This window comes from Penicillium paradoxum (assembly GCF_028828445.1).
Source record: "Penicillium paradoxum strain IBT 22861 chromosome Unknown utg000003l_segment0_segment0, whole genome shotgun sequence".
NCBI classification, from domain to species: domain Eukaryota; kingdom Fungi; phylum Ascomycota; class Eurotiomycetes; order Eurotiales; family Aspergillaceae; genus Penicillium; species Penicillium paradoxum.
This window is the reverse complement of record NW_026643181.1, coordinates 779,855-804,173: the sequence shown is the minus strand read 5'-3', so window position 1 is coordinate 804,173 and position 24,319 is coordinate 779,855. Positions and strand designations below refer to the sequence as shown.

General features: G+C 49.2%; 10 protein-coding genes across 10 annotated transcripts; 4 read left to right on the top strand and 6 right to left on the bottom strand.

Annotated features, from left to right (window-relative positions):
- Positions 1–438: 438 nt before the first annotated feature.
- Positions 439–2,143, bottom strand: N7457_002207 (putative RecQ family helicase RecQ; the record flags this gene model as incomplete). The annotated part of the gene is made up of 4 exons (XM_057173253.1): positions 439–1,734; positions 1,784–1,818; positions 1,881–2,002; positions 2,061–2,143. 4 exons carry the CDS (start codon positions 2,141–2,143, stop codon positions 439–441), a joined length of 1,536 nt encoding a protein of 511 aa, XP_057033404.1.
- Positions 2,144–2,495: 352 nt separating this feature from the next.
- N7457_002206 (pentatricopeptide repeat protein) lies at positions 2,496–4,859 on the bottom strand (the record flags this gene model as incomplete). Its single annotated transcript, XM_057173252.1, has 1 exon — positions 2,496–4,859. The coding sequence occupies one exon, from the start codon at positions 4,857–4,859 to the stop codon at positions 2,496–2,498; it is 2,364 nt and encodes a 787-aa protein (XP_057033403.1).
- A 452-nt stretch (positions 4,860–5,311) lies between these two features.
- On the top strand, positions 5,312–6,183 carry rsm25 (mitochondrial 37S ribosomal protein mS23; the record flags this gene model as incomplete). The annotated part of the gene is made up of 2 exons (XM_057173251.1): positions 5,312–5,742; positions 5,832–6,183. 2 exons carry the CDS (start codon positions 5,312–5,314, stop codon positions 6,181–6,183), a joined length of 783 nt encoding a protein of 260 aa, XP_057033402.1.
- An 860-nt stretch (positions 6,184–7,043) lies between these two features.
- N7457_002204 (uncharacterized protein) lies at positions 7,044–10,242 on the top strand (the record flags this gene model as incomplete). The annotated part of the gene is made up of 4 exons (XM_057173250.1): positions 7,044–7,462; positions 7,563–7,674; positions 7,727–8,082; positions 8,154–10,242. The coding sequence occupies 4 exons, from the start codon at positions 7,044–7,046 to the stop codon at positions 10,240–10,242; spliced, it is 2,976 nt and encodes a 991-aa protein (XP_057033401.1).
- A 1,223-nt stretch (positions 10,243–11,465) lies between these two features.
- On the bottom strand, positions 11,466–12,691 carry N7457_002203 (HNH endonuclease signature motif containing protein; the record flags this gene model as incomplete). The annotated part of the gene is made up of 2 exons (XM_057173249.1): positions 11,466–12,620; positions 12,659–12,691. 2 exons carry the CDS (start codon positions 12,689–12,691, stop codon positions 11,466–11,468), a joined length of 1,188 nt encoding a protein of 395 aa, XP_057033400.1.
- An 856-nt stretch (positions 12,692–13,547) lies between these two features.
- On the bottom strand, positions 13,548–14,131 carry N7457_002202 (actin-binding ADF family protein; the record flags this gene model as incomplete). The annotated part of the gene is made up of 3 exons (XM_057173248.1): positions 13,548–13,573; positions 13,659–13,789; positions 13,869–14,131. The coding sequence occupies 3 exons, from the start codon at positions 14,129–14,131 to the stop codon at positions 13,548–13,550; spliced, it is 420 nt and encodes a 139-aa protein (XP_057033399.1).
- A 678-nt stretch (positions 14,132–14,809) lies between these two features.
- Positions 14,810–16,129, bottom strand: N7457_002201 (uncharacterized protein; the record flags this gene model as incomplete). Its single annotated transcript, XM_057173247.1, has 8 exons — positions 14,810–14,962; positions 15,015–15,091; positions 15,157–15,207; positions 15,276–15,442; positions 15,517–15,649; positions 15,709–15,751; positions 15,806–16,070; positions 16,122–16,129. The coding sequence occupies 8 exons, from the start codon at positions 16,127–16,129 to the stop codon at positions 14,810–14,812; spliced, it is 897 nt and encodes a 298-aa protein (XP_057033398.1).
- A 764-nt stretch (positions 16,130–16,893) lies between these two features.
- N7457_002200 (uncharacterized protein) lies at positions 16,894–17,961 on the top strand (the record flags this gene model as incomplete). The annotated part of the gene is made up of 1 exon (XM_057173246.1): positions 16,894–17,961. The coding sequence occupies one exon, from the start codon at positions 16,894–16,896 to the stop codon at positions 17,959–17,961; it is 1,068 nt and encodes a 355-aa protein (XP_057033397.1).
- A 527-nt stretch (positions 17,962–18,488) lies between these two features.
- On the top strand, positions 18,489–19,076 carry N7457_002199 (uncharacterized protein; the record flags this gene model as incomplete). The annotated part of the gene is made up of 1 exon (XM_057173245.1): positions 18,489–19,076. One exon carries the CDS (start codon positions 18,489–18,491, stop codon positions 19,074–19,076), a length of 588 nt encoding a protein of 195 aa, XP_057033396.1.
- Positions 19,077–20,106: 1,030 nt separating this feature from the next.
- Positions 20,107–21,755, bottom strand: cp9 (putative serine carboxypeptidase; the record flags this gene model as incomplete). Its single annotated transcript, XM_057173244.1, has 2 exons — positions 20,107–21,458; positions 21,515–21,755. 2 exons carry the CDS (start codon positions 21,753–21,755, stop codon positions 20,107–20,109), a joined length of 1,593 nt encoding a protein of 530 aa, XP_057033395.1.
- Between the last annotated feature and the right edge of the window lie 2,564 nt (positions 21,756–24,319).

Sequence of the window (24,319 nt, the reverse complement as noted above, 5' to 3'; positions counted from 1 at the left end):
CTTACGGCGAAAAAAAAAGCATGTTATCGTCGTTTTCAATAGGAGGTTGATACAGCGATTTGAAGCAATCTCTTTGTGATCTTTCTCATTGCTAAAAGAAACCCCTCTGGCAGTTTGCCTTGTCTCTAACCTTTTGCTTTGCCTATTTCCATACTCGGTAAAATTGATCACTGTGTTCATAATAGGAGGTTTGCTTATTGGCCATGCACGGTTTGCTGTGGCTAGATCCATTAGAAGGGGAGCTAATCATTGAGCTGATCTGCTCGAGTTCATCCATTTGTGCCTAGGGTATATGTGGGGAAAAGGAAAAGAAAAGAAACACTCGCGCCACTCATGCTGTGCTAACCCCTTGAAAATGCAATCAGACAGTCGATATAAGTAATGAACTGACAGAAATTGTTGAAATTTGCAGAATAATTGAATAAAATATGATCTTACTCAATCAAAATCCGCATATAGAAGAGCCATCTGAGTCTCAGATGCCATTTTCTCCCGGCGCTTTGCCAATCCAGCACGGCCTTCCTTGCAGAAATCGCAGGCAAAATCGCAAGGCGATGAGCTTGCAACAGGCACATGTTCTCGTGCTGGCAGCTGTGATCCCATTTCTTCCAGCTCGGAATCACCGAAGAACTCTTTGATCAATTCGTGCCTGCACCGCGTGATGCTTTCGCAATACCGAATAACCTTGCCAAAACTTTCAAGCTTGGCTTCTCGGTTCTCAACACTGTTTGCGCGGTGAGATTCAGTATCTCGGTATATCATGGTCTCTATGAAGTTCCTTTCTTGAATACCGTAGTAAACAAGTGAGGCAGCAGCGCGACCATCTCGACCTGCACGGCCAGATTCTTGAACAAAGCTTTCGAAACTCCGCGGTGGTGTCCAGTGTACGACAAAGCGGACATCTGGATTATCAATCCCCATTCCGAAAGCATTAGTGGCGACAATAATGGCGAAGGCAGGTGGCTTTCTGCCATTCACTGGCTGGAACGGCTGGGACGACTTCCAGGTCGATTGGATTTGGGACCGTTTGTTAGCTTCCACGCCGGCGTGATATGCAACGGCCATGACGGCCCCATCTGAAGAATGGGATAGCCGGCTAGCAAGATGCTCCGCCATCGCCCGGGTCCCCACGTACACAATTCCTGACATTGGTGGGAGCTGTGCCAGTTCTTCGCTACCAAGTCGGGCCTGTCGTCGGGCCTGGATGGCATTGAGCCAACGGAGCAAGTTTGCAAGTTGGCTGTCCTCCGCGCTCTCATTATCGCCGGAAAAGTCGGCGAGATATCGAAGCTCATAGTGGATGTTTGGACGGTCTGAGGGCGTGTTGAACATCCTAAGGTTCTCTGGATTCAGCCCCAATATGTCGATCATGTCCGATCGAACTCGAGGCGTGGCAGTCGCGGTAAGCGCAGTCATTGGTACAGTTGGGCCCACAAGATTCTTTCTGAACCAGCTTAACTCCTTGTAGGCCGGCCGGAAGTCATGCCCCCATTCACTTATGCAGTGTGCCTCGTCAATGGCAACCCGAACAAGTTGACCTTGCTTGTGGACAACAAGCAAGCGGCGGCGGAAGTTTTCAGTCTGGCAAAGTTCGGGCGTCACGTAGAGTAGGCGCGTGCTTGGGTGCCCGCAAAGCATGTCCTCAAGTACTCTTTGCCTTTCCTCGTGGGTCGTATTGGAATTGATGGTAGCAACTGCGACCCCGAGAGCTTTCAAGGTATTTACTTGGTCGGTCTACTGTGTATTAGCTGAGTAGTTGTGAAATTACTAGATGCACGCTCACCATGAGAGAGAGAAGCGGACAAACAACGACGGTCACTGGTCACAGTTGGTCAGACTGGTCCGTCATCTAGCATGTATAGAACACATCCGAGACTCACTGCCCCAATCTTTTAGTACTGCAGGGAGCTGATAACACAGGCTCTTCCCGAACGAAGTTGATGCTTGGAGAAAGACATCATGCCCTTCAATGACAGAGGAGATCACTTCTCGCTGAAGTGGACTATATGGCGGAGTACACCGTAAGTAACCGAGCATCTTCTCCTAGTTCATCAACTCACCGGAAATCATTCTTTCGGAAGGTATGCTTCAGAACCCAACGCATATTAGCAGTTTGGCGCGTGACCGCCGAATTTCGATCCATGATGCGTCATAGCAGAGATGAGAAAGGTGAAGGTGGGAAGTGAAAGTGTAGCAGATGAAAAGAACGGAGTCAACCGCGTCCCCAAACGCGGTATCACGTGCCAGCCTGTTCCTTCCTATTCGGGACTGATGGGACTTTGACTTGGATTGTTTTTACTCACAGATTCAGTGCATAGTGTAGGAATTCAAAGAGCAATGTCTATAGTATGTAGGATAGCTGGTAGAACCGATCAGAATGTAGAAAAAATAATACATTTGCGCCAAAGACACGCTAGAAATCGAGTCGGTATATGGCAGATCTATATGGAAAATAATGTACAAAAGCTGAGTCTATTTTCAGCTGCTCCTCCTGCTCAACGGTTGCGATGAGGATCTCTAGACATCTGCCTGTCAAGCTCTTCCTTGATGGCAAAGACATCGATCGCTTTGCGCTGCTGTGGATGCCAAAGTCGCTCAAGTTGCAACCAAACCTCCAAAACCTCTTTGGGACCACAGCATGTGCCAAATGCTTGCAGGATAACGGTGATCATCCGACGTCCGACGAAAAGACCGTTCTCGAGACGCTTCTCGGGGTCCCAGGGTTCTGGCTCGGCTTCGCCTGGGAACTGCGAGCGAGGGTTGAAAACCTCATCTACATCAAGCTCTTCAATTCCCGCGGACTCATCTGCCTCGTCTAGCTCAGACTTAAGAACTTCTTCATTGGTTTCAGGGTCATCTTCGATGATGTTGTCGGGTATTTCTTCGGAACTATCTGCCTTGTTGACAGTATCTGCCGTTGGCAAAGCCATGTACAACCCGTTGGGGGAGTCGGTCACTGGTAACTCTTCGACATCGATTGTCACGCTCTTGGCCAATGGATTCTCCCACGTCATCTTTCTGTTGTTCAGATTCAATCCACGGAGCCTGGCATTCGAGTCACGCAGAGCCCGAATGTATGCATGCCATGTCAGCCGAAGATTTTCCGCACTCCATTGCTTTTTCCTCCGACCATGAAGCGCAAACCCTTCGAAGAGGAACAGATAGATGATTGCACGTGGTGGGACGACAAATGTCTTCTCCATGTCGCGCATGACAGCCATAAAGCTATCGAGCTGGCCAGTGGTATAGGCGTAGTGTCGCAGGAATACATAAAACGTTCGCGTATCAGGCGTCATGGAAAGAGAGTCTTGAAGCGCACGGTGGTGTTCTGGGAACTTCTCCTTGAGCGCTGATGATTTCTTCAATACACGGCCCAGTTTTCGGGCTTTTTCCCGATACACAGGCATGTCGTAGCTCAGGTTTGACCCACCGATGTGAGAGTGGGATTCGTCCTCCAAATGCGACAGCTGTTTGTTCTTGCTTGATTGTTTCTCTAGCATCCGCGCGTAGAGCTGCTCCGCGGTTTGAGTGTCGCCTGCCCGGAGGAATGAGGCAATCACGCAGTTCATAACAACAGTGTCAACAATTTCGCCTGATTTCACGAAATCGTCAAAGGCCTCGCGAATGCCTTCAGCATCCCGCATCATACCGAAATAATAGATTTTGGAAACCTTTCCGCATCGTGAGAAACTCAGGCCCCGAGCAGTCATTTCCTCCTCCAGACGATCGGCAACTTTGAAAGCGCCGGCTTTGATCGCGATGTCAAAGAGAATGTTGAAAACCACATCGTCAGCTTTAACCCCAGCGACATGTTCCATTTTCTGCCACAAGCCAACTGCTCGGATAAGATCGCGTTTCAATACTTTGCCATTGGCTCGGCCTGAGAGGTGAATCGCAGATGACCAGAGTGACCGGGAGACGGGAAGTCGAGCAGTTACCATGTCATCCACCAATGCCAAGTAGCGACGAGCATCTACCCATCGTCGGTCTCGAGGGTGCGCAAACAAACGCAGTAGAGCACCTCGGGTGCGTTGCGAGAGCAATGCAACTCCCGGAGCAGGAAGATCTCGGTATAATCTGAACAGGTACTGGGTGGATGGATTTGGCTCTTCCCACAATGTTCTGACAAGCTTCTCAACTGAGTGGATTTCCATTTGATCCCGCGATGTATCTCTCTGCGTCTTCGTGTATTGCGAATATGGCGCAATAGTATTCACTGCTTCCTTCCAGTCATGACCTGCCAATGACCTTTGGTACAGCTTGGAGGTAAAAAAGCGTTTCTCCTCCTGGGGATCCTGCCATGACGGCAAGGATTGGTGACAGTAGTTGTCCGGTGATTTGGGGTCGACGTCGGATTTTGTATATTTTTTCATCTCTATTCTCTGGTTGATTTCTTCTGCGAAATCAAATCTCTCACAACGGGTTTGCGATTTTTCGTCCGCATTGTCTCCCGGCCACAAGGGTATATATTCGCTGTCCGCCTCCCTCTCATCCTGTGGCTCGGAATCAATGTTATACTCCTCTGTATCATCATCATTCGTACGTGCCAATCCGCTGCTGATCAATCTGCTGGGCTGCGACAGATGTAACCTTGAGCGTGAATACTCAGGTTTTTGTCGTGGTGGTAGTCTTCTGTGACCAGGCGTCCCTTTGCTCCGGAATCTCTGCAGATTTTGATCGGAGGGACTCCAGGCCACTGTCGATAACCCCCGGCGATTTGGCGAGTGTTCATGGCAAAAGCTTGCCAGAATCAGCGAGCCGACAAAAATATCTGCTATTGACGCGACGGACGGGCGAGGACGACGGGGATAGAGTCTTCGGAGAGAGGCGTTGTGAGAAGGGAGATTCGAGGAAGGCATTGAGGACTGTCTAAAGAGAGAAAGCTCATCCAAGGCCTGCTTGGGGTGATTTCGCAGGCTCGGCGAGCTGGGAGACCTATTTGGATGAGGCATGAGATGACAGACATCGTGGCATTAGGTAGGCCGCATCCAAGAGAGTGCCCTTTGCCACTCGCACAAGAGAGAGAGCCGCCTGCGTTTGGGCGCAAAGAGCAGACAAAAGGGGAGAGGGATGTGACTTGGAAGACGTAGGTGTGTTTTTCTGAAGATGAACGGCCTGCACTTTCTGGCCTGGCGGAGCCCCCTTCGACCAATCGGAGCCGCGCTTTGCCAATCCCATCTTTTTCGCTCCCGCATCAACCACCTCGTCCCTGCAGCGCATACCGTGTCTCTTCTTAATTTGCTGCCCCCAGTCGCGTCTCAATTCTTCTTCCGGTTCGATTCTTTTTAGCCATCGGCTCGGTCTGACTGCCATGGGCAAAATTAACCTCACAGCCCTCCGGGTGCGACAGACAGCACTCAACCAATTCGCCAGTGGAAAGACCAGCAAACTGCCACAATGGGTTGGCGTGGTCGGCGAGATCCCTCCTGCTGAAACCCTCATTCGTACCCGCCCTCCTCAGCATGAGCTTGTTCAGCAGCGGATGAAAACCGTCGCTGGGTCATCGAAGCCGCAGGTCGTCTTCCAAGTTCAAGAGAAGCGCAGAAAACCCAAGAAGGCCAGCCGACTTTTCCAGCCGGTTGAACTCAAATACGAGGAAGATCAATTGCGTTCCCAGTTCTTCCGCGATCACCCCTGGGAACTTGCCCGCCCCCGTGTGCTCCTAGAGAGCACTGGAAAGGACTTTGAACACTACGATTGGAGCCGCATTCAACAACAAGGGAAGCGGTTAGATGGTGAAAGGTGTGTATCCTATGGTCTTGCTTTCTAGAGATTCGATCGGTCTTGTGTGAAATGGCCTCAGTGCTAATGTGTTACTTTTCTCGCTCTAGTGTTGTCCAGCGACAGCTGTGGCTTTTGAATAATGTTCCGGATATGACCAAGAGCAACGCTTACGATATTGCCCGTCGAGAGTTCTACCGACTTCGCTTGCAAGAGGATATTCAGCGTCGGGTTGCAGCGGAGGAAGCCGAAGCGTATGGCGCAGAGTTCGGACCATCATACATGGACATTGGTATGAAGATGGAGAGCGAGCAATACGACAAATGGGTTGCCTGGGCTCGAGAGGCAGCTCAAGTCATGGACCAGCGGAGAGCAGCTCTTGTTGGTGCACCAGAGCTCGGAGAGACTGCTGCTGAGACAAGTGAGGTTGCGGCCGAAGAGCCAGAGGGGGCGACTGCTTAAGGCTGATACGCTGGAGTGGGCTTGGTTGCCATCATGCTACGTCTCCTTTTTCAATAGGAGTGTTTGATCCCCTAGTCTGTTTTCATATTGATGGCTTGTGTATATTATTTGATCTGTTCCACTGGATGTCGTACTCCCCCAGCTCTATTTACGCCATAGCACATGCATTCTTGATCATTCACTTGTCGTTCTTGCTGTAGATGAATACCCAGCCATTTCCAAATCTGACGATAATTAGTATTCTGATTGGGTAGTGACGCAGGCGAAGTCAAGGCGCAAAGTCACGGAGGTCCGGCGTTTGGAGATGTTTCACCCAATCAGAGGATTTCCAGCCTCGCCAACTTCGATTCCCCGATTCCGTCCAGGATCAAGACTCGACCTTGTTCGGACTGCTTCATGATTGGCAGCCTTGCTCATGGGCCTCATTTACCTCGATCACCGCCGTGTTTAGATCTGTCAGATCTCCAGTGTGGCCAATCTCTTTATCGCGGGCGTCAGTGTGAACCTCCGTCCTCAAGCTTTGTTGTACCAAATCTCTCGGTCTTGAACAACCCTGCTCCCAATCTCATAGCTTGATCCTGGCCAATTCGTCATTCGGGTGATTCCGATCGTTCTCCCTCCACCTCGACTCCACTCTAACGGCCGCCTCGAGCTCCGTTCCCCATCTACCTTCGAAATAGCCCGCCGTCCCTCCGACCTAGCACACCCAACGATGCTTTGCGCAAGTGCCCGAAGTGTGTTCGTTTGGTAATGCTTGCTGCGCCTGGAATAATTTTGGAAATTTGGCAGCATATCAGTTCCTCAACGAACCTGCCATCTTGGGGTGTGTCTGAACGATAGCTTTTGCGCCCCTCTCAACCATGACATCCACAATGAGTCGTTCCGAGGACACTGTACGTGCGACGCGCTTTAATCGTGGCGAGGCGGATGAAAGTGACATGGAAAATGGAACTCCGGAGTCAAGTGGATTTCTACAAACACACCGCGGTGACTCCCCATATCCTGACGAAGAGGGAAGCCGGCCCAACACTGCTTTAGGAGATACCCCGGAGAGTTCTAGCAAGGAAGCGATTGGACCAAAAACGCTCAGTCCCGAGGAAACCATCGAGCTCGCGCGACATGCTGTCGAGAGTGGGATCCAAGATACTAAGCGCTCTCTGGCAGGAAGCGAGGCCGTCACAGATGTGGTCAAGCCGAAGCTGACCATTGACCTTGGGCATTCACATATCGCCCGGATTCCTGAACCAGTCGTTGACTTGATCAAAGATGAGGTTGAACGGTATGTCGTGATTCTACTTCAAACCGTCATATCCAAGTCTTGCACTGCCTATTATCAGGGTATGGCAGCAAAGTCCTGAACCCTACTGATTCCCATTAAGGTTGTCTCTGTCGAACAATCAACTTTTCCATATCCCCTATCGATTTGCAGAGTGTTCCCATTTACGCTATCTGAACATCAGAGCGAACAACTTTCGTGAATTCCCTAAAGGAGTATGTACAATGATGAATTTGCTTGGTCCTTACGTTGTGCTAATCTCCGAAGGTTTACAAATTGCCCTTGCTCGAGATCCTTGATTTGAGTCGAAACAAAATTAAGGAATTGCCGAACGAAATTAGCAAATTAAAATCACTGCGGGTGCTGTCAGTGATGCAAAACCGCCTGACTGACCTTCCAGTCGGCCTTTCCGAAATGCACAAGCTTCAAATCTTCAAATGTGCCGGAAATCCTTTATGCCAGCCACTGCGTGAGATTCTAGAGGAAGCGGAGGGCGAGACGACACCCTCTGGGATGACAGATAATGAGAAGGAAGTTGCAGCCACGACCAAACTCAAGAGATATTTCAAGAAAACCAGACAAACAGCAAATACACCGGAGCCAGAGATATTTACTGAGACAAGGTGTGTATTTGCCCATTTTGGAGCCGTCCAGGGTTGTGATGGATATAAATTGATAATCGGAGTCAAAACAGTGACAGTAGTTTTGAGGCTAAACCAGCACCAACACCGATCCCCTCGAAGCGGAATTTGAGTGGCCGCTTCCCAGTAATTCCTAGCACCGGTGATAGCTCAGCAAGTTCATCGCGCTCCCCATCAATATCCCGGCCGCCGCCAATCCCAATGAAATCACATTATCGAATGGCTTCTGGGCAACAGGGAGCTACCTACCACATGCCGGGCCTCCAAAGGCCTGGCGTCGCACCCCATGCTATCAACGAGCGCAATCGGAGCAATAGCGAGGGCATCATTCAAGGATCATCTGCTCGTAGCAAACGAATGGGACTGATCACTCGCAAGAACACTGATTTGGGTACGCTGGATGAAACGCGCCCATATAAAAACAGTCACCTACGGGGTCTCAGCCATGGGTCTGTGCTTCGACATCGTCAGGCTGCAGCACCAATAGCCACCAATGAAAACAATTCTCCAAGCCCAAGCAGCCCAAGAGAGCAGCGACGCCCGCGAGATGGTTGGGTGAATCGGATGTCTAGTCTGCCTGAACACAAGGGTGAGCGTGGATCCGATCAACCGATCATCAAGAGTGCAAAAGGAATTCTATTTGCTCTCGCTCAAGTTCATTCCCACATCGATACGTTGATCAACGTGATCAAGCACGATGACACCAGACGGCATAGCCTCGAGCTTGTCTTTTACAATGCTTCCTCCCACGTAGATCAACTCAACGATGCCCTCGAAAAAGCATCGAATACTTTGCTCAATGACTCAGAGTCGACCACCTCGGTCGCAGAAACGGTCAAACGGGAATGCGAGACGTGCATCGCCGCCTATGTTCACGTTGGCACACAGCTACGCAATAACACCGCCAAAATCGTTTCGAACGGCGATCCACGCTATGTACGATCGCTGATGCTGACGCTGTTTGGTAGCCTGGTGGAACTGCGAAATGCTTGCATTATTCTTAATGTGCCGCTTCAAACCATCAACAAACGTGTCTCCGCTACAAAGCGCTTGGTTGGCCCCAGTAACCCTCTGCCCCCGGTCCCAGGCCGGCCTCAACACTCGGTGGGTACACCAACAAGAGATCCCGCGCCGCCCACTCGGCGATTGCGAAGCGACACGACGATTCGACATCCCCAATATCCCATGACTATGACTTCAAGTCACACTGGCACTAGCTCCCCTGGTTTCTCCACTCCGTATTCACGCAGCCGCTCGAGCAGTAGATCGAACATGACTAATATATCTGTGCCACACTCGCTGGCCACCCCTCGCTCAGGCGAAAGCTTCCCTCCAATGCCGGTTCCTGCGGGTCCTAGAGTTAATACATTGACGGGGCTGGACGAAAATGAGGAAGAGCGAATCTTCGAGAAGATCTTCCATCAACTCAACTCCACATACAATGCCGCATACAGCGCACTCCCACTAGCCCGTCGACAATTCATTCGGTGTCTAGAAGCCGCCCAGCAGTCACGAGACTCGGAGGGAATCCAAATACTCTGGAATAACCTCATCCGTCGATGTCAATTTTGCCTGGAAGTTTCGGATGCCCTGGGACAGCGTCTTACCACCATGAAAATCAAAGAACCAGGTGGCGGCCTACGTAACCAACGCGAGTTCTGGCAACTATGCAAATCTTTCATGCAATCATTTGTGGATCTGGTGAATGAGATGCGCGAAGTGAGAAGCATGCAACTTCTTCCTGCCGACATCATCATTCTCTTGCGCCCAGTCCAAAAAGCAAGCCGGGAAGCAGGCCGTTTGATCGAGGTGTCTCCTTGGGCCTACCTCGCAGACCCGGACCGTCACCCTCCCCCTGGCAACCTATATGGCCCTCCGCTACAGACTCCACATTTGCAACACCAGACATCCGTCTCAACCTCTATCCTCACCAACAACTCTTACCATCTCAACATGATGATGCCTCCGCACTCAATTGCCGTCCCCGCCACCCCGCTAAGTGCGGCGCTTGGCCCTGCCGCGCAGGCCACCGTTCCGTCCACACCGGCGAGTGCATATAGTGACAAGTTCTTCGAGGGTGACGTCTTCCAACGCGCTGATTCACTTCTTTCATCGAACCACGGTCCCTTCTTTCGTCGCTAAGGCGACCATGAAATCTTTGCCTGTTCTTTCCCAGAGAAACTGTTTTCTCTATGTGCCATGATTGTCCCGCATGTTCATTTCCCTTGCTTCTTATGATTACGACTATGAGCAATCTATCGTGCATGCCACCGAGGATACTTGCATATATACCGGATGATGTCTGGCAACTCTTGGCGCTCTCCTTCCGTTCTAGTGCTCACCCCCTCGCCGCTTTTGCTCACTGAGTAGAATTGGGCACGCCCCTGATCAACCTGAGCCCCGTCAGTGATCATTATGTAATCAAACTTATCCACTCACTGATCTTCCATATGGGAGATCCTTGGATTTGAATTGCCCTTATTTTACCGTATTTTTAAGGTAAACTTTTCAACGACAGCAGTCCTTACACAATCGAGTAGACACGGCGGTTTGCAGAATACCGATAATATTGCAAATGCGGTATTTGGATCTGATTACGGAGGTAGTACTACAGTATCTTGTAAGAGGGGGTTTTCTTAACAAAAAAAAAAAAAAAAAAAAAAAAGAATTGACTGTTGTATCATGGTGATGCATATCACGTGTATCTATACACCAGATCAAGGAATACTGAGGGTTTACTTACTGCAATTGGGATACTTTTTTCTTTTTTTTTCTGATGAGAGCTGGTTTCGAAGAACTCTACGCTAAGAAGGCGGGGAAAGGGTCTGAGACAGTCATGAAAATGCGGGGGTTCCATCATAGGTAGTCAAGGAGATCCCTTAGCTCTGGCCATGGGACAGGGCGGCCTCTATACTCTCCTTCACACCTGATACAATCTGAGTTAGTCAACCCGCCCTAAGCTGCCCACCGAGCGACCCTAAGCTGCTTAGAATTACTCAAACGTCAACGCATAGATGAGTCTATCAGATATCTATAGTTTAAACTAAGGGGAATCGGTGGGAGACGCCATTGGGAGCACACAATGAAGAAAGTGGACTGCGACTGAAAAGTTGAACGAATTTAACATGAGAGTATAGCGATATTTGTATCCAATAACAAAGAGAGATACAGAAAGCCAAAGCTGATCATGATTATTCTAAAGGCCGTGCGACTGTTACGTAAAACGAGGACAGCCGAGGCAATAACACTAAATCCCTCTGTTGATGAGTTCAGAACGAAGAAGTTGGCTAAAGATAGTGGTCCGGTCCGTCACCTGGCCGAACCTGTAACTGCCACCGTGACAACCGCTTTCCCGATTATGCAATTTAGTATGCCCAAGGTTTATTCTCAGTGTCAGAAGATTTCGCCCGTGGGCACCCTTGCTTCTCCGTAGGACGTTGCTTCTCTGCAGACCTTTGGGAGTCGGGAGTTTCATTGGCATTCGGGGATAGCAGTGAGAGGCCGCTCGCTGCATCTTGCTTCTCCGAAGGACGTTGCTTCTCTGCAGACCTTTGGGAATCGGGAGTTTCGTTGATATTCGAGGGTACTAGTGAGAGGCTGCTCACTGCAAAAAGGTCTTCGATGTTGGTGCTTCCATTTGGGGCAAGCCCACCACAATCTTCAAAATCCCTTAAAACCTTGTCAATTATCTCCGCCTGGCCACTCATGTGTAGGAAGTTTCCAATGGAAGCGTGGAGTTCGAGAAGTTTAGGGTGTGGAAGTTCCCAACTTCCTTTATGAACTCGAAACTTAACAAGCCGATTTCTAGGTAAACCCTCTATTGACCTGGTCGGAATTCCTGGAAAGGTCTTGATTCGATATTGGTGCGTAATTCCGGTTGCCTCAAAAATGAGGTTAAACTGTCCGAATTCAGCGTGAATGAGGGTGTCTAGCATCATGACGTTCTTTTCTGAATTAATCTGTTCTGAGGTAAAGGACATTCGGCGAAGAGCTGGAAAGTAGCGCCTGAGGTTGACCCAAATCTTTGCGTGTCTATCCACAGCCTCGCCGCTATTTGCATCGAAGGATCCAAGTGCAAATGGAATAATGTGGGCTGCTTCAAGACGGGCCGTTTCTGCGTTTTGTGGATAGGGGTGAAGGTAACTGTAATACCCCGATGCAAGACATTTGTTACCATCTCTTTCTAAACAGTGGGACCGGAGTTGCGACTGAACGCTTCTACTGGTAGAGTTGATGTCTTGGCTTTTAAGATCCTCGATTGAATCTTCAACACCAGGACGCGGGGAGGGAGTGATTTCAGTGGGTGTTTTTCCACCCTGTGCTTTCATAGGAATCAACAGCCCGGTTCTGATGCTTTGGGCCAGTTGCCGAAGCTTCTCATCGTTTGCACACCCTAAAACGTCCTCCACCAGATGTTTTTTTCCGTCGGGAGGAAGGATCTTGAAGAAGTCACGGAAGAAGTCCTTAATTTTGTCCGTGGGTTCAAGTGGCGCGTAATTATTCAGCTTTCGATCCAGCTTCTAGCTTGATTATGAGTATGGAAAAGACTAGAAGGCACAGAAGGACTCGCCGTCTCTGAGGATGATGACATTCTGCCGACTACCCAGGTTGGGATGCGCTTGGGGCCAGTCTGGACGGTATGGCAGTTCCAGTAAAAGCAAGGTGGCTAAATCAGCTGTGACAGTTGAGAAGGAGATTGATGATATGTAGATGAGTATGATTAGTTGAAGCCTTGCAAGGAGATGATGAATGAGTGCGATTGGTTGAAGGAGAGTTGGGTGGGGGCGGGGAGCCAAGCTTAAAGTCGCTTCTCACCGCTTTCCCTATTCACTTTTGCTCAGTCAGATAAGAAGAGCCCTGCCCAGGTCCAGTGGACGTACAGCTCGCTGACTGGACAATGAGAGCTGGTAAGCAGTGACTGAGTGAGCACATGACCGCACTGACCAGATCACCGAGCACCCGGTGAGTCCGTGCTGACATTTACTTGGTGAGCCTGAGCCTGATCGCCCTCATTAAAGCGGCGGCAGCCCAGAGAGGAAAGCCCCACCCGGCGGACATTATCCTATGTATATAGGGGCATATGTGAGTGGAAACCCTGTAAACACCAACCTCTTTATCTGTCCGGGTCCTGCTGATCCTCAATCTGTATTGTGTTTATGACTTTGCGGGTCAATCTCTTGTAAAAGAAATTCAAAGAACGAGGTCTTTGGTACAATAGATAATATACGTGATTTCTTTATGAACCTCGCCCACCTCAAACCCGAGTCGCAATGGGTATAGTACGTAGATTAGATAATGACCTAACACACGATACAAAAAAAGCATATAAGAATATTATAATATCAAATTGGATGTCTAGTACACTATAGCCAGGTCATCCATCTGCGGATCATCCGCAGAGCGGTCTCCAGTATTCACGACGGTAGACCGAATCGAAAAAGAATTCTCTAGAGTACCTTGAACTTGTTCAGAACTAAGAGAAGAGAGAGTCAGTCACAAGTTCCAGCATCCTAGCCAAGTAATCAAGTAATCCACGCTTTCAGGAACCGGGTACTTACTTGTAGCATGAGCCAGCTCCGCATGGGTATGAGCCTGGACATGAAGACTGATATCCAGAAGAGCGTAGAAAAGATGATCCTTGTTCGATGTGTAGTAAGATTTATCATGCAAGCTTGCTCCCTCGGGCACCCTATACGTCAATCCAATCAGTATTAATGTTCCGTGCATCACTGCAAGATGTGGGGAAGAACAAAGGAAATCCTACATACCACGTGATGAAGACCAGCTTCGATCGCTGGCCGTCGCCAGCCGGGGAGTCGTATTTGAAGTCTACGACGGCATAGCGAGGTTTGTCTTCTTTGAAATGAGTAAGGAAATCGGCGTAGTCGGTGTATTTGCCAGACTCGGCGACGGTGATCTTCTTGTCGTGTGCCGATGCATCATAAATGACGTAATCGAGGTTATCAGTGCCTTTGACTTCGTCAAAGACGACCTCGCATTCGGGCGTGATGGTTGCGTGGGCTTTTGTCATGGTTGGAAATGGGAGGTGGGTTTAGAGATGGGAGAGAGAAGAAGAGGAAGAAGAGAGGAGAAGAGGCCAATAAATAAAGAAACGGAATGGGCTGATCCCGGCAAGGTACATGTAGTCATCTAGGTATTGCGGGGAAGCTATAACGTTTGACTGCGATGTTTACGAACAGGCAATTTGCCTACTGCATCGACTCCACTTCACTCGGTCATGACGTAGGTACTGTTGCGTGGGAACTCATTGGAGCTATATAGTAGATTGTCCTTTGTTAACCTGATATGCGTGGCTGTTAATAGAGCCTTTAGTTGAGAGTCTGAGTTCCTCGTCCGGGGAGTCAGACAGCTGTTCAGCAGCACGTGACAGCATTGCGGTGGGTGAGCAGGGTCATGTTTGCTACTCACTGATCACCTAGAGAGTAATCCGAGTTGGCTATTGAGCACCGAGCCTACGTTGTACCTGGAGATCAGACCAGAACGGAGCAAAATCATACCAGAATGGAGCACCCAGCCCCACTGCGGAGCCCTATGGCCTTCCAATTCTCTCGACAACGAATGCCTTTCTTCCTAACTATGCAAATTCAATCCCGATTTACCCGAGTGCTATAAGGTATTCTGCAGCTGGATAGTTCCTTATAATCAGATATTTTGAGACGCATTGAGATACACCGGCTGCAATCAGGATTCATGAAGGATGCCACCCCGTCCGAGTATACATGATCAATCCGATCGGAACAACAACTGTACCGGGGGAGGCAGTCGCTATGTGCGGAGGAGAATCATTCGCCGTGTACGGGGGAGGATCGTCTGGGTGCGTGGCCTGGGTGTCCGATTGCGCCTGGTAGTATATTAGCTCGTGCGAGTTTTATGTTTCGATCGAGGCCACTTACAATATTTGGGCATGCACAGAGGACCACGGCATGTTGATACGAGTGTATGTGATGATTTGTTGCGAAAGCATCGGCTTCTAGACGCGGAAAAGCTCCAGCGTTAGGACATATCTCGATACTAAGCTAGCGTAACAGTACTCACGGGACGAATTGGGACTGGCGGGTATTCCGGGACCTAATTCAAAGCTTATACCTTTCAGGCTGGTTAGCAACTCATCTAAATGTCTGAAATGTCCATTATAGCTTGCTGCAAAGACTCACCCGCTTTTCTGGCTGTGCACTGCGACTGGAAGACCGGGCAGATGGCGCAGTCCACATTGTCGCAAAGATCCAAAGGGTAACCAGGATCCCCGATATAGCAGGCGCGACGAGCACCGTAGAAGCGTAGTGGGAAATTACTTAGCAATGACAGCAGCTCAGTATCGCGACTAAGAATAAGGTTAACTACCTTATAGCCTTCAATCTACAGAACGAGATGATTTTCCCAGAAAGGAATGTGTACCTAGCGGATTTGATATTATGCGGTATTTGCCCGTCAGGGAGAGGTGAAAACGTTTTGATATCGAAGAGGATTATCCCGTCAACCTGGGGATTCTTAGTTTGATCGACCCAAGTGTCGTAAAACAGGCGTTCAACTGTAGATCAGGTCTTATTAACCGTGCAAAGAATACTCAAATTATCGGACTGTACCTACCTGTTTTCGAAAAGGGAGTATATTCATCTAGCCGACTCAGTTCCTATGAACGGTAAGAAACTGACAGAAGAAGTCATTCAATTCCCAGTGGACATACAACCATCATCTTTGTCGACATTGAGGGAAAGGAATTTTGCGGGGATGTCCTAGAAGACCCATCAATGTGCCCCGAGACGTAGGTCTGGGATTCGATGAATGCATCCTTTGGGCGATCCCTAGGACGTCTCTCTATGACACGGCGAGCTACGCTGGAAAGTCCAAGAGGAGGTTCAGTTTCGGAGATCTTCGTGTCGGAATCTGTCATTGAGACATCCTGGGCAACAGGAGAAGGGGACAAGAAGTGTTTCTCGGGCGGCTTTTCCCTATATCAGTTCAGACTTGTCCGATGCCAGAGTCCAAAGCAAGGAAAGTACCTATCCATGCTGTCGGCCTGGAGTATTACAACTCTATACGGCACGACGACAGCTACTAACGAAAGAGACAAATACGAACCCTCTATTCCATTGAGAGAAAGCGAGCAAATCTCTATTCGTGAGACGTATGATTCCACATAGGTGATTTGGCGCAGAATAGGTAGGTAGGGGCGGAGGTACGGAGGCTGTTTGCGGGGCCGAACAGCTGACATACAAGGTTGGTTGCCTATCAGACCTAAGGCTACAACCCCCCAACACCCAACGTTCAAGGCTGTTCTCCTGTTGAGTCTGGACAAACGAGCCTCTTCAGGTACACTAGCGTGGCGACTCCTGCATCAAAGATATGCAAGCTAGAGTATGTTGTACACCTGACTGGTTCCCCTCAATACAGGAGTGTACTTGAAGTGAAAATCACAATGCAAAAAAGAACGAATACCGACCGCAATTGAGCAAAGGTGAAGGAGGTTTGAGATGGTTCATACCATGATCTTGTCAGTCACCACTACTAACACCCAAGAATAGCATAGCTGGCAGCGAAAAGGGTTATCGACCCCTACATAACTGAGCCTAGCTCTTCCTTCAATACGGTTGCTGAGTCTCTGAACTGGCTTTTTGCAAATTTCGTATTCGTTAGGCTGCCTCGTTGACTCGAAACAATGCGCCAAGCATCAGCACTGACGACCCGATCGACCTGACATTTGATATAATGCATGTTAGCGGTCCGACTATATACAATTCTCTCTCTGACATCAAATTACCAACATCCGAAGATATGCCTTTCTCAAGCATCACGTCCATGTTATGGGACTTGGTGGATGAATACCCCCAGTCCAGTTCAAGCCCAAGGCATACACCACATCGACATCATGTCGATACAGAAGCAAATAGCCAAAGGCAAACCCTCAGAAGAACAGCTCAGGAGACCAAGGACGTTCTCCCAGTTCTCTTGAACCGCCTCAACACCACTAATGAGGCCCACGAATCCCATAAAATATCGTCGAATTCTCTCAATGGCTTACACCCCGACAACTGCCCCCGCTTCCCATCGCCCGCAACAATCAAAGTCATCAACGACGATACCCTCAATGTTGCCGTCAGACTGTTTCAGTCTACGCGCACACACCATGTCGATGCAAGTTTTCCGAGCCCCCGCCCAATAATCATCAACTTCGCCAGCCACCGAAAACCAGGCGGGGGTTGGCTGAACGGCGCCATGGCACAGGAGGAATCAATTTGCTATCGCAGCTCTTTAGCGCTAAGCCTCCACACCAGAGATTATCCGCTGGCTCTCAGCGAGTCGATCTACAGCCCCTACGTCCTGGTCATGCGGAGTGACCTGGACTCCGGGCACACTCTCATGGCGCCCTCTGCCCCGCTAGAGGATCTTCCCGTTGTCAGCGCGATCACCATCGCCGCTCTCTATCGACCTGTCCTTCGGACGCTAGTGCTGAGAGATCCCCAGAAGCAGCGCCGTGGCCAGGGTTCACGTTCACATCACAGCTCATCTTCTCACCACGGCTTACCTTCCCCTTCCTCTTCCCGTCGTCATACCCAGCAGGTGTTTGCACGCGACAAGGATCGCAACCTTACCAAAGCCAAAATGAGGCTGGCGCTTCGTATTGCGGCGACCTATGAGCATGGACTGTTGGTTCTCGGGGCCTTGGGTTGTGGGGTTTTTGCGAATCCCCCTGGTGAGGTTGCGCACTGCTGGCTCGAGGTCTTGAAAGAGGCTGAGTTTTCCGGTAACTGGTGGCGTGAGGTGTGCTTTGCTGTCTATGACCCGAATAATGAAGGTAATTTCGCGATCTTCGAGCAGGTGTTGGCTGGGAAGAAGGTTTAGTGGAATTCGGATTTTATTCTTATTTATCTGTTTTAGTTACATGGATACGGTTGGTATAAAATGATGTGTTCGTGCATACTTAACTTTGTACGGAGTACGCCATCAAAAAATAGCTCGGATGGGGCGAGGTGGGCTACCCGGGCGCCTGTGAGCCACCTACTTCCATCCGTTGGATATACGGAGTACATGGCATTGAATCGTCTCGATCAATATGCCAGGATTATAAGGAAGCATTACACGCCGTTGACCTCGATATGCTTGAGATTCTACACAGGGGCGAGCTAGGAAAGAGATTGGCCAGTGAAATCTTTGGCTCCCTTAAAACCACTCGGTATGGGAAGGAAATATCATCGGAAGTCTAGTGGAAGCTTGCTTCATCTCTTCCGAGCCAACACGCCGGGAGTGATACTGCTCAAAACGCCTTGATTGATCGAATCCACGTGAGAGATCTCAAAGGCGTCATGTTGCTCCTGAATTTCGGTGCGTCGGTGGACTGCAACAATGGACGTGCATAGGCTATGGGAATTATGACTCAAGAGTTGAATTTTCTCGTACCGCTCCTTGATCAGAAGTCTCATGCCGAGTCAGTCAGCCCAGTCCTTTCTTACATTCCCCATGTTATCCACGCTGTACAGTTGGATATAACACGCGGACTCCTTGAGGCCGGAGCGACTGGAGCGTCCGTGGATATGGCTCTACATAAAGCTCTCGATCTACCCATCTGTGAACGATACCATATGTACATTGGAGCTCTTGTTCACTGTAGGGCAGATGTTGGTCAGAAAGAGGGCTCTTTGTGCCACAACGTGGTCCAGGACGGGGACGACACAACTCTCGAGCCATTACTGGGCGGCACCTACCCGATCGCTGTTTTATTCGCCTGTGTTTCCCTTGCTATGAAGCTTGACGAGAAATGGCGGTACAAGATACTACAGATTCTGCTTGAAAATGGTGCCATAGGCGGTCCTGTAATAGGCCAGGCTTTGGTTGACAGCATCGGCAAAATGGACGGCTCACTGGTCCGGGTGACTGAGCTTGGACACTTGAAAATCCAGCAAGATTTGATCACAATAGGGTATCAAGAGCGGACGATGATCGAAAACAAGAAATCGTGAGGCTCATGCTCTCGAGGTGCGGCGTCTCTGAGAGCTTGGGTATGAGATTGGCCCATGGGACTAGAGTTTAGTGTATATTATGAATCAGTGTGATGGGATCAGTTGGCTAGTATCCATTCACAACAGAAACAGAAACGAAGATCGTTTCCTAGAACCTCCCTCCATATTGTCTAGGTGGCCACCCGTTCTCGGGGGCTGGGAGTCAAATACTTACATGCATGTAGGAATTTGTACCTTGGTTATCATATGCAATCGACAATATATAACAATTCAAATGATTTTGAGTAGCAGCAAGTTTCCCTTAGAGCAAGATATATAATATCCAGACTGCATGGTTTATGTGCATCCAACTCCCCTCATCGTGATGCATAGTGACTCATTCTGGCTCATGATGACCACCCATCGACAATTTCTGACCAACACGAAGTCAACCTGATCAAATATTACATCTCATGTACACAGTTCGTCTCATCATGATAAATCCGGCATACTCACAATTAATCCGGTGATGTTCGTCGTAGGGGTACCTAGGTAGTTTGAGGAGACGGTCACTGTAGAAGTTGATGATAGTATCACTGCTATTATTCTTAGAGAGAATATAAGTTAAATGATAGAGTCCTAGTTTGTGGAATTAATAGGCTTGTCTAGACATATGGACATGGCGAATGAGATTCTCGATATAAACAGAGCAAAACCCTAGGAAATTCCGTCGTAAGTACTTGGTTTACTTTCTTATTTTCTATCAAAAGCCTAGCAAATGACGAAAACCCGTCCCTGAATCTAGAGATCACTGTGCTTTTGGTGATTCTCATAAGTGATGCAATATTCTTGTCGACATCGTCCGAAACCCTTTTATTACAGTGATTATCTATGAGTTTATTATAATCCCTGCAAGAGCAAAGATGCTAACTGGGCTTTATTTTCAAATAAATATAGAACAATCCAGGCCCAAAGAAAAGACAAAATGAGATAAATATTAAAGTGGGTAACTCCGAATCCCCAAGACCCCCCAGCCCCAATTCCCCATCATTCACCACCTCCTTGGCGCAACAACCACATCTCTGACGTAGGAAAACATCTCCTCCGGCTTTTCCACAAACACACTATGCCCAGATCGACGAAAGAAGTGATATGACACACCGCGCTCCTCTCCCCACGTGCCCGCCACAACGGCGGTCGGAGTGGCGGTCGCGAGAGTAGTAGCAGTCGGTGTAGATCTGGATACCCATTTTTCAGGCGCCGATGGCGCGGCATTATTAGCAAAAAACGGTCGATTAGGCTTTTGCGCGAAGCCTTGTGCGCCATCCCACGTCATATTCTGCAGCGATAACTCTGCGCCCAAGTGGGTGAGCAGCATATCCCATTCTCCTGAGTAGAGATGGAGCGAGACGTTGTGCTTGTCCACCAGCGATGGGAGGATGAAGTACTCCGGTGGGACTGGGGATGGCGCTGCAAGAAGCGTGGTCAGAATCGTGGAATTACAGGCGCTGTACGGTCCGTTGTTTTCGACATGCAGGGCGGCTTGGACGTCTGCGCGACCGAAATACTCTGCCATCAAAGGGAGCTCTGAGACGGCGCTGCAGTCGTGGGAGATGTCATAGATGTCGAAACAGCCGCGCGTTCGGTTGGCGGATATGGCTGTCATGTAGTCGCTTGCTGTGGAGAAAGTGGCGCAGGGGCCGTAGCAGGTTGAGTTGAAGATTGAGGTGCGGACTTCCTCGGGAGTTGTGGGTGCGATATCGCACGCGGCAGTCATGGCGTTTGTTAGGTCTCGTCGTCGGAGGTTGAAATATTCGGGATTTCCGGGTATATGAATTTTACCCTGGGGAGGGTAGAGGGCGGCTTTTGCGAGCACCTCGTTAAAGCCGCAGGTTTTGTCTGCTTCATCGAAGACAGATAGAACATCTTTGGGAATTTGCAGGAGATCCAGTTGCGAGTGGAGATATCTGTTCATGGCTACGGAAGACATGGCTGCTCCATTTCCCCAAGAGCCGTCACCGAGAGTTATTGAACGTACATTGAGAGGCAAGGAGTTGTTGTCATTGAGAAGCCCAAATGCAAAATATGGTATGTAGATACCTGCATAGGACTCACCCATCATGTGAATTTGCTTTAACTTCAGATGTGGGAAGTATTCGAAGAATTCACGCAGCCATTGCGTAAAGTTGCTCGTGACCTGGGCATTGTCCTTCACTGGATAGGGAGAACTGGCCGTGGAGAAGCCAGTACCAACGGGCTGATCGACGTAAAGCACATTTCCCAGCTTCGTCCATGAGTGGTGATTGCGCGTGAACCGAGTTGAATTGCCATCGAACGTAATGGGTCCATTGCCAGTCGTTAGACCTATCAACGAGGAACAGCCAGGCCCGCCGTTGAACCAGACTATGCAGCCTTGTTAGCAACGCTGTGTGAGCATAATTTTTCGCTGGCCGACTTACTGATCAAATTATCATCATATGCTGGCTGCTCCGTTTGGAAGAGCCAGAAAAATATGTCATTCCCATCTTTTGTCCCCGGAACTGGAAGGCGACCGGCCCAGCTGGGCGGCAGATCGGATACGCCGGGCAAGGAATGTACTTCGAATCTAGAAGTATTGTATGTGCCGGTTTCCCGAGAGAAAATCAAGCCTGGAACTGTCCATAGGGCATTGAGGAAGTAGAGCAAAGCTGGGATGTTCATGATCAACACTGACGAGCCGCACAGCTAGGATGTCCGTTGTTTCTTGGGAAATAACCGAGAATGATCCCTTGAATTTGCTTTTGTACCAGTGAAGATCCAGGAATACCATACTAGAGAGGCTCCACATGGAATTCATGTTTCCTTTTTATCTTTGTCTTTTGAGACATGGTGGTGGCCATTGGGCTATTGAGCGGGCGGTTGTTGAGCCAGATTAGGGTATGAATAAGGCCAGTGGGTTATTGGGGCCAAAGACATGACCTGTTGATGCGGGAACTCGGCCAGGCTCCGACACATCTATAAAGAAAGGATAGCTCCTGAATCACAGTAATTTCATCCAGATCAGAGCTGTGCTTGGAGGTAATTAGGGGGAGAGAAGTGACGAGGTATAGTTGGAGAGTCAGTGAACGAGGGGCTATAGATCCCGTTTCTCAGGCACCAAGGCAACCAGGCATCAAGGCAACCAGGCATGAAAGCATCCTGATCCTCGAAGGCTGACAGGGAACTCTGGTCTCCTGGACTCACTACCTTAGGTCTCTATGTTTATGTAGTATGCGTTATCCAGTGCTAATACAGTGCTTCCGGCAGTAAATATATCGGTCTCGACTCTCCAATATGTACTAGCTTCATACTACGAAAACCAAGAGCTAAGCTGATATTGCAGATTTCTGCAACTTCTTAGTTATGCAGGAATTAAGCGGGCCTTGCAGGCTTGAAATAATAAATTATCATGTACAGATAAAGCCTGCTATTGCAGATTCAGCGGAAGTGAGATGGAAACCATCCTGTGTACAATAAGACCCAAACAGGCCTAGCGCTGTAGAGCGGAATCATGTGATCATTACCTCATCTTTCCGGAGGCACCCAGGTGGACCAATAGGGCTGACTCCACCGGGCAAGTCACAAGTGGCCCCGGGGTCATCGCTGAATCCGGCGATCTTCATTATGTCTTTGTTACGCTTTGTACATCTCGACCCTCAAGAGTAACGTTTTAACATGGACTTACTTGAGGAGTATATTCTCAGAGTATATCCTCAGCTTTGTTCTTAGCCAACTTGCTGAAGCCCTGAAGGATCACTATGAACTTCGCGTGTTTCTTACCTCCCACTGGCCCTAACTGCAGCTTTGAACTCCGCCTCCTATCACCAATTCGCAACCCAAATGACCATGGAACCCGCATCTGTACTAGGTTTTGATCCTTGTATATCCTATCGCGCAACTCGTGCCGGCGGACTTGATCCCCAGCATTTTGCCAAACCCCTATCTCCAGTTCCTCGTGCTTTGCTAAAGAAAAAGCTTTTAGGTGAAGATATCTCCCATTGCATTTGTCGGTTTCTATCCAGAATTATCGAATGCAAGCTGATCCTCGCGTCTAAACTTCCCACGACCTTGAGTTCACGAATACATACAGTGCGTAGTATGGATCGGACCACGTTGGTTGGGGATACGGAAGCACTCCCAAATATACGGTGGGGTATTACGTTAGGCAAAGAAGGGCCTCATTGATGCACGTCAGTATCGATCGATTCCACGGTCAATCGCCGGGGGAGGGGGGAAGGACAGGTGATTGGTGAAAGACTCTCGGGGAGTTGATTATGGGGAGCTACATTGATCTCGATGGGAAGTCAAGGGTGCTCTAAAGGGAACCAGGTACTTCATAGTATCCCACGAATACTACCGAAAACACTACTTTATCATGTTCAAGCTTGTCAGCAATCAAGATCGGGACCTGTATTGCTTTCATTGCGATCCGAGGACGATCACGATGATTCCGACTCGATTTCCCACTGTTCTTCCTTTTCGTCTCCTTACTTTGAAACATCCTTGAGATTTATACTCCGTAATAACTGCCAAATGACTCTAATCCATCGTGTTGCTGGTATTTGAATGTGCGTTTGCCGTAGTGCCTCAGGCCGCCACCTCGTACTTAATCTACAGACATGGATGTCCGTACTCCGTAGATTGGTCGGGAGTTTGCTCCTTTCCCAGTACAACTCTCTCCCCGTCCCCCTGGATCCCACCCCATAGGTTTCAAGCGAAAAACCGACAATGTATCTAGAAATCGACCAACCAACTGCGTCCGGTGGTTCCCCGAGAAAGGAAGACTCACGTGGCCAATACTGGTTTCAAAGTTCAAAGTTCAAAGTGAGGCGGATTTCCCCCTTTCTCCAGAGTCGATGGGAAGAAAATCCAGCAACTGCAGAGACACGAAAGATCGTAGATCGCAAATGGAAGTGACCAGCCCGCAAGTCGAGGCGTCTGTTCGCGGGTAGCAGCAGAGGAATGCCTGGTTGCGTCCACCCGAATCCGGTGTCGATCTGGATGCACTCACTATATCAGTTCATCCCGGTCGCTTTGCCAATGAGCTCGCTTTTCTTTTCTTTTCTTTTTTTTTTCGACGTTGATTTGTCCATCGGCACCTTAGGACCTTTGCACATCTGCACCTCGACATTTGGGCTTGTTTGCCTTGAGTATACTGAAATCCCCAGTCTCCCGTGGACACGGAGTCTCTTATTACACGAAAGAACCCCTTTGGTGTTGAGGATTATTCTCTTTAATCGTTATTT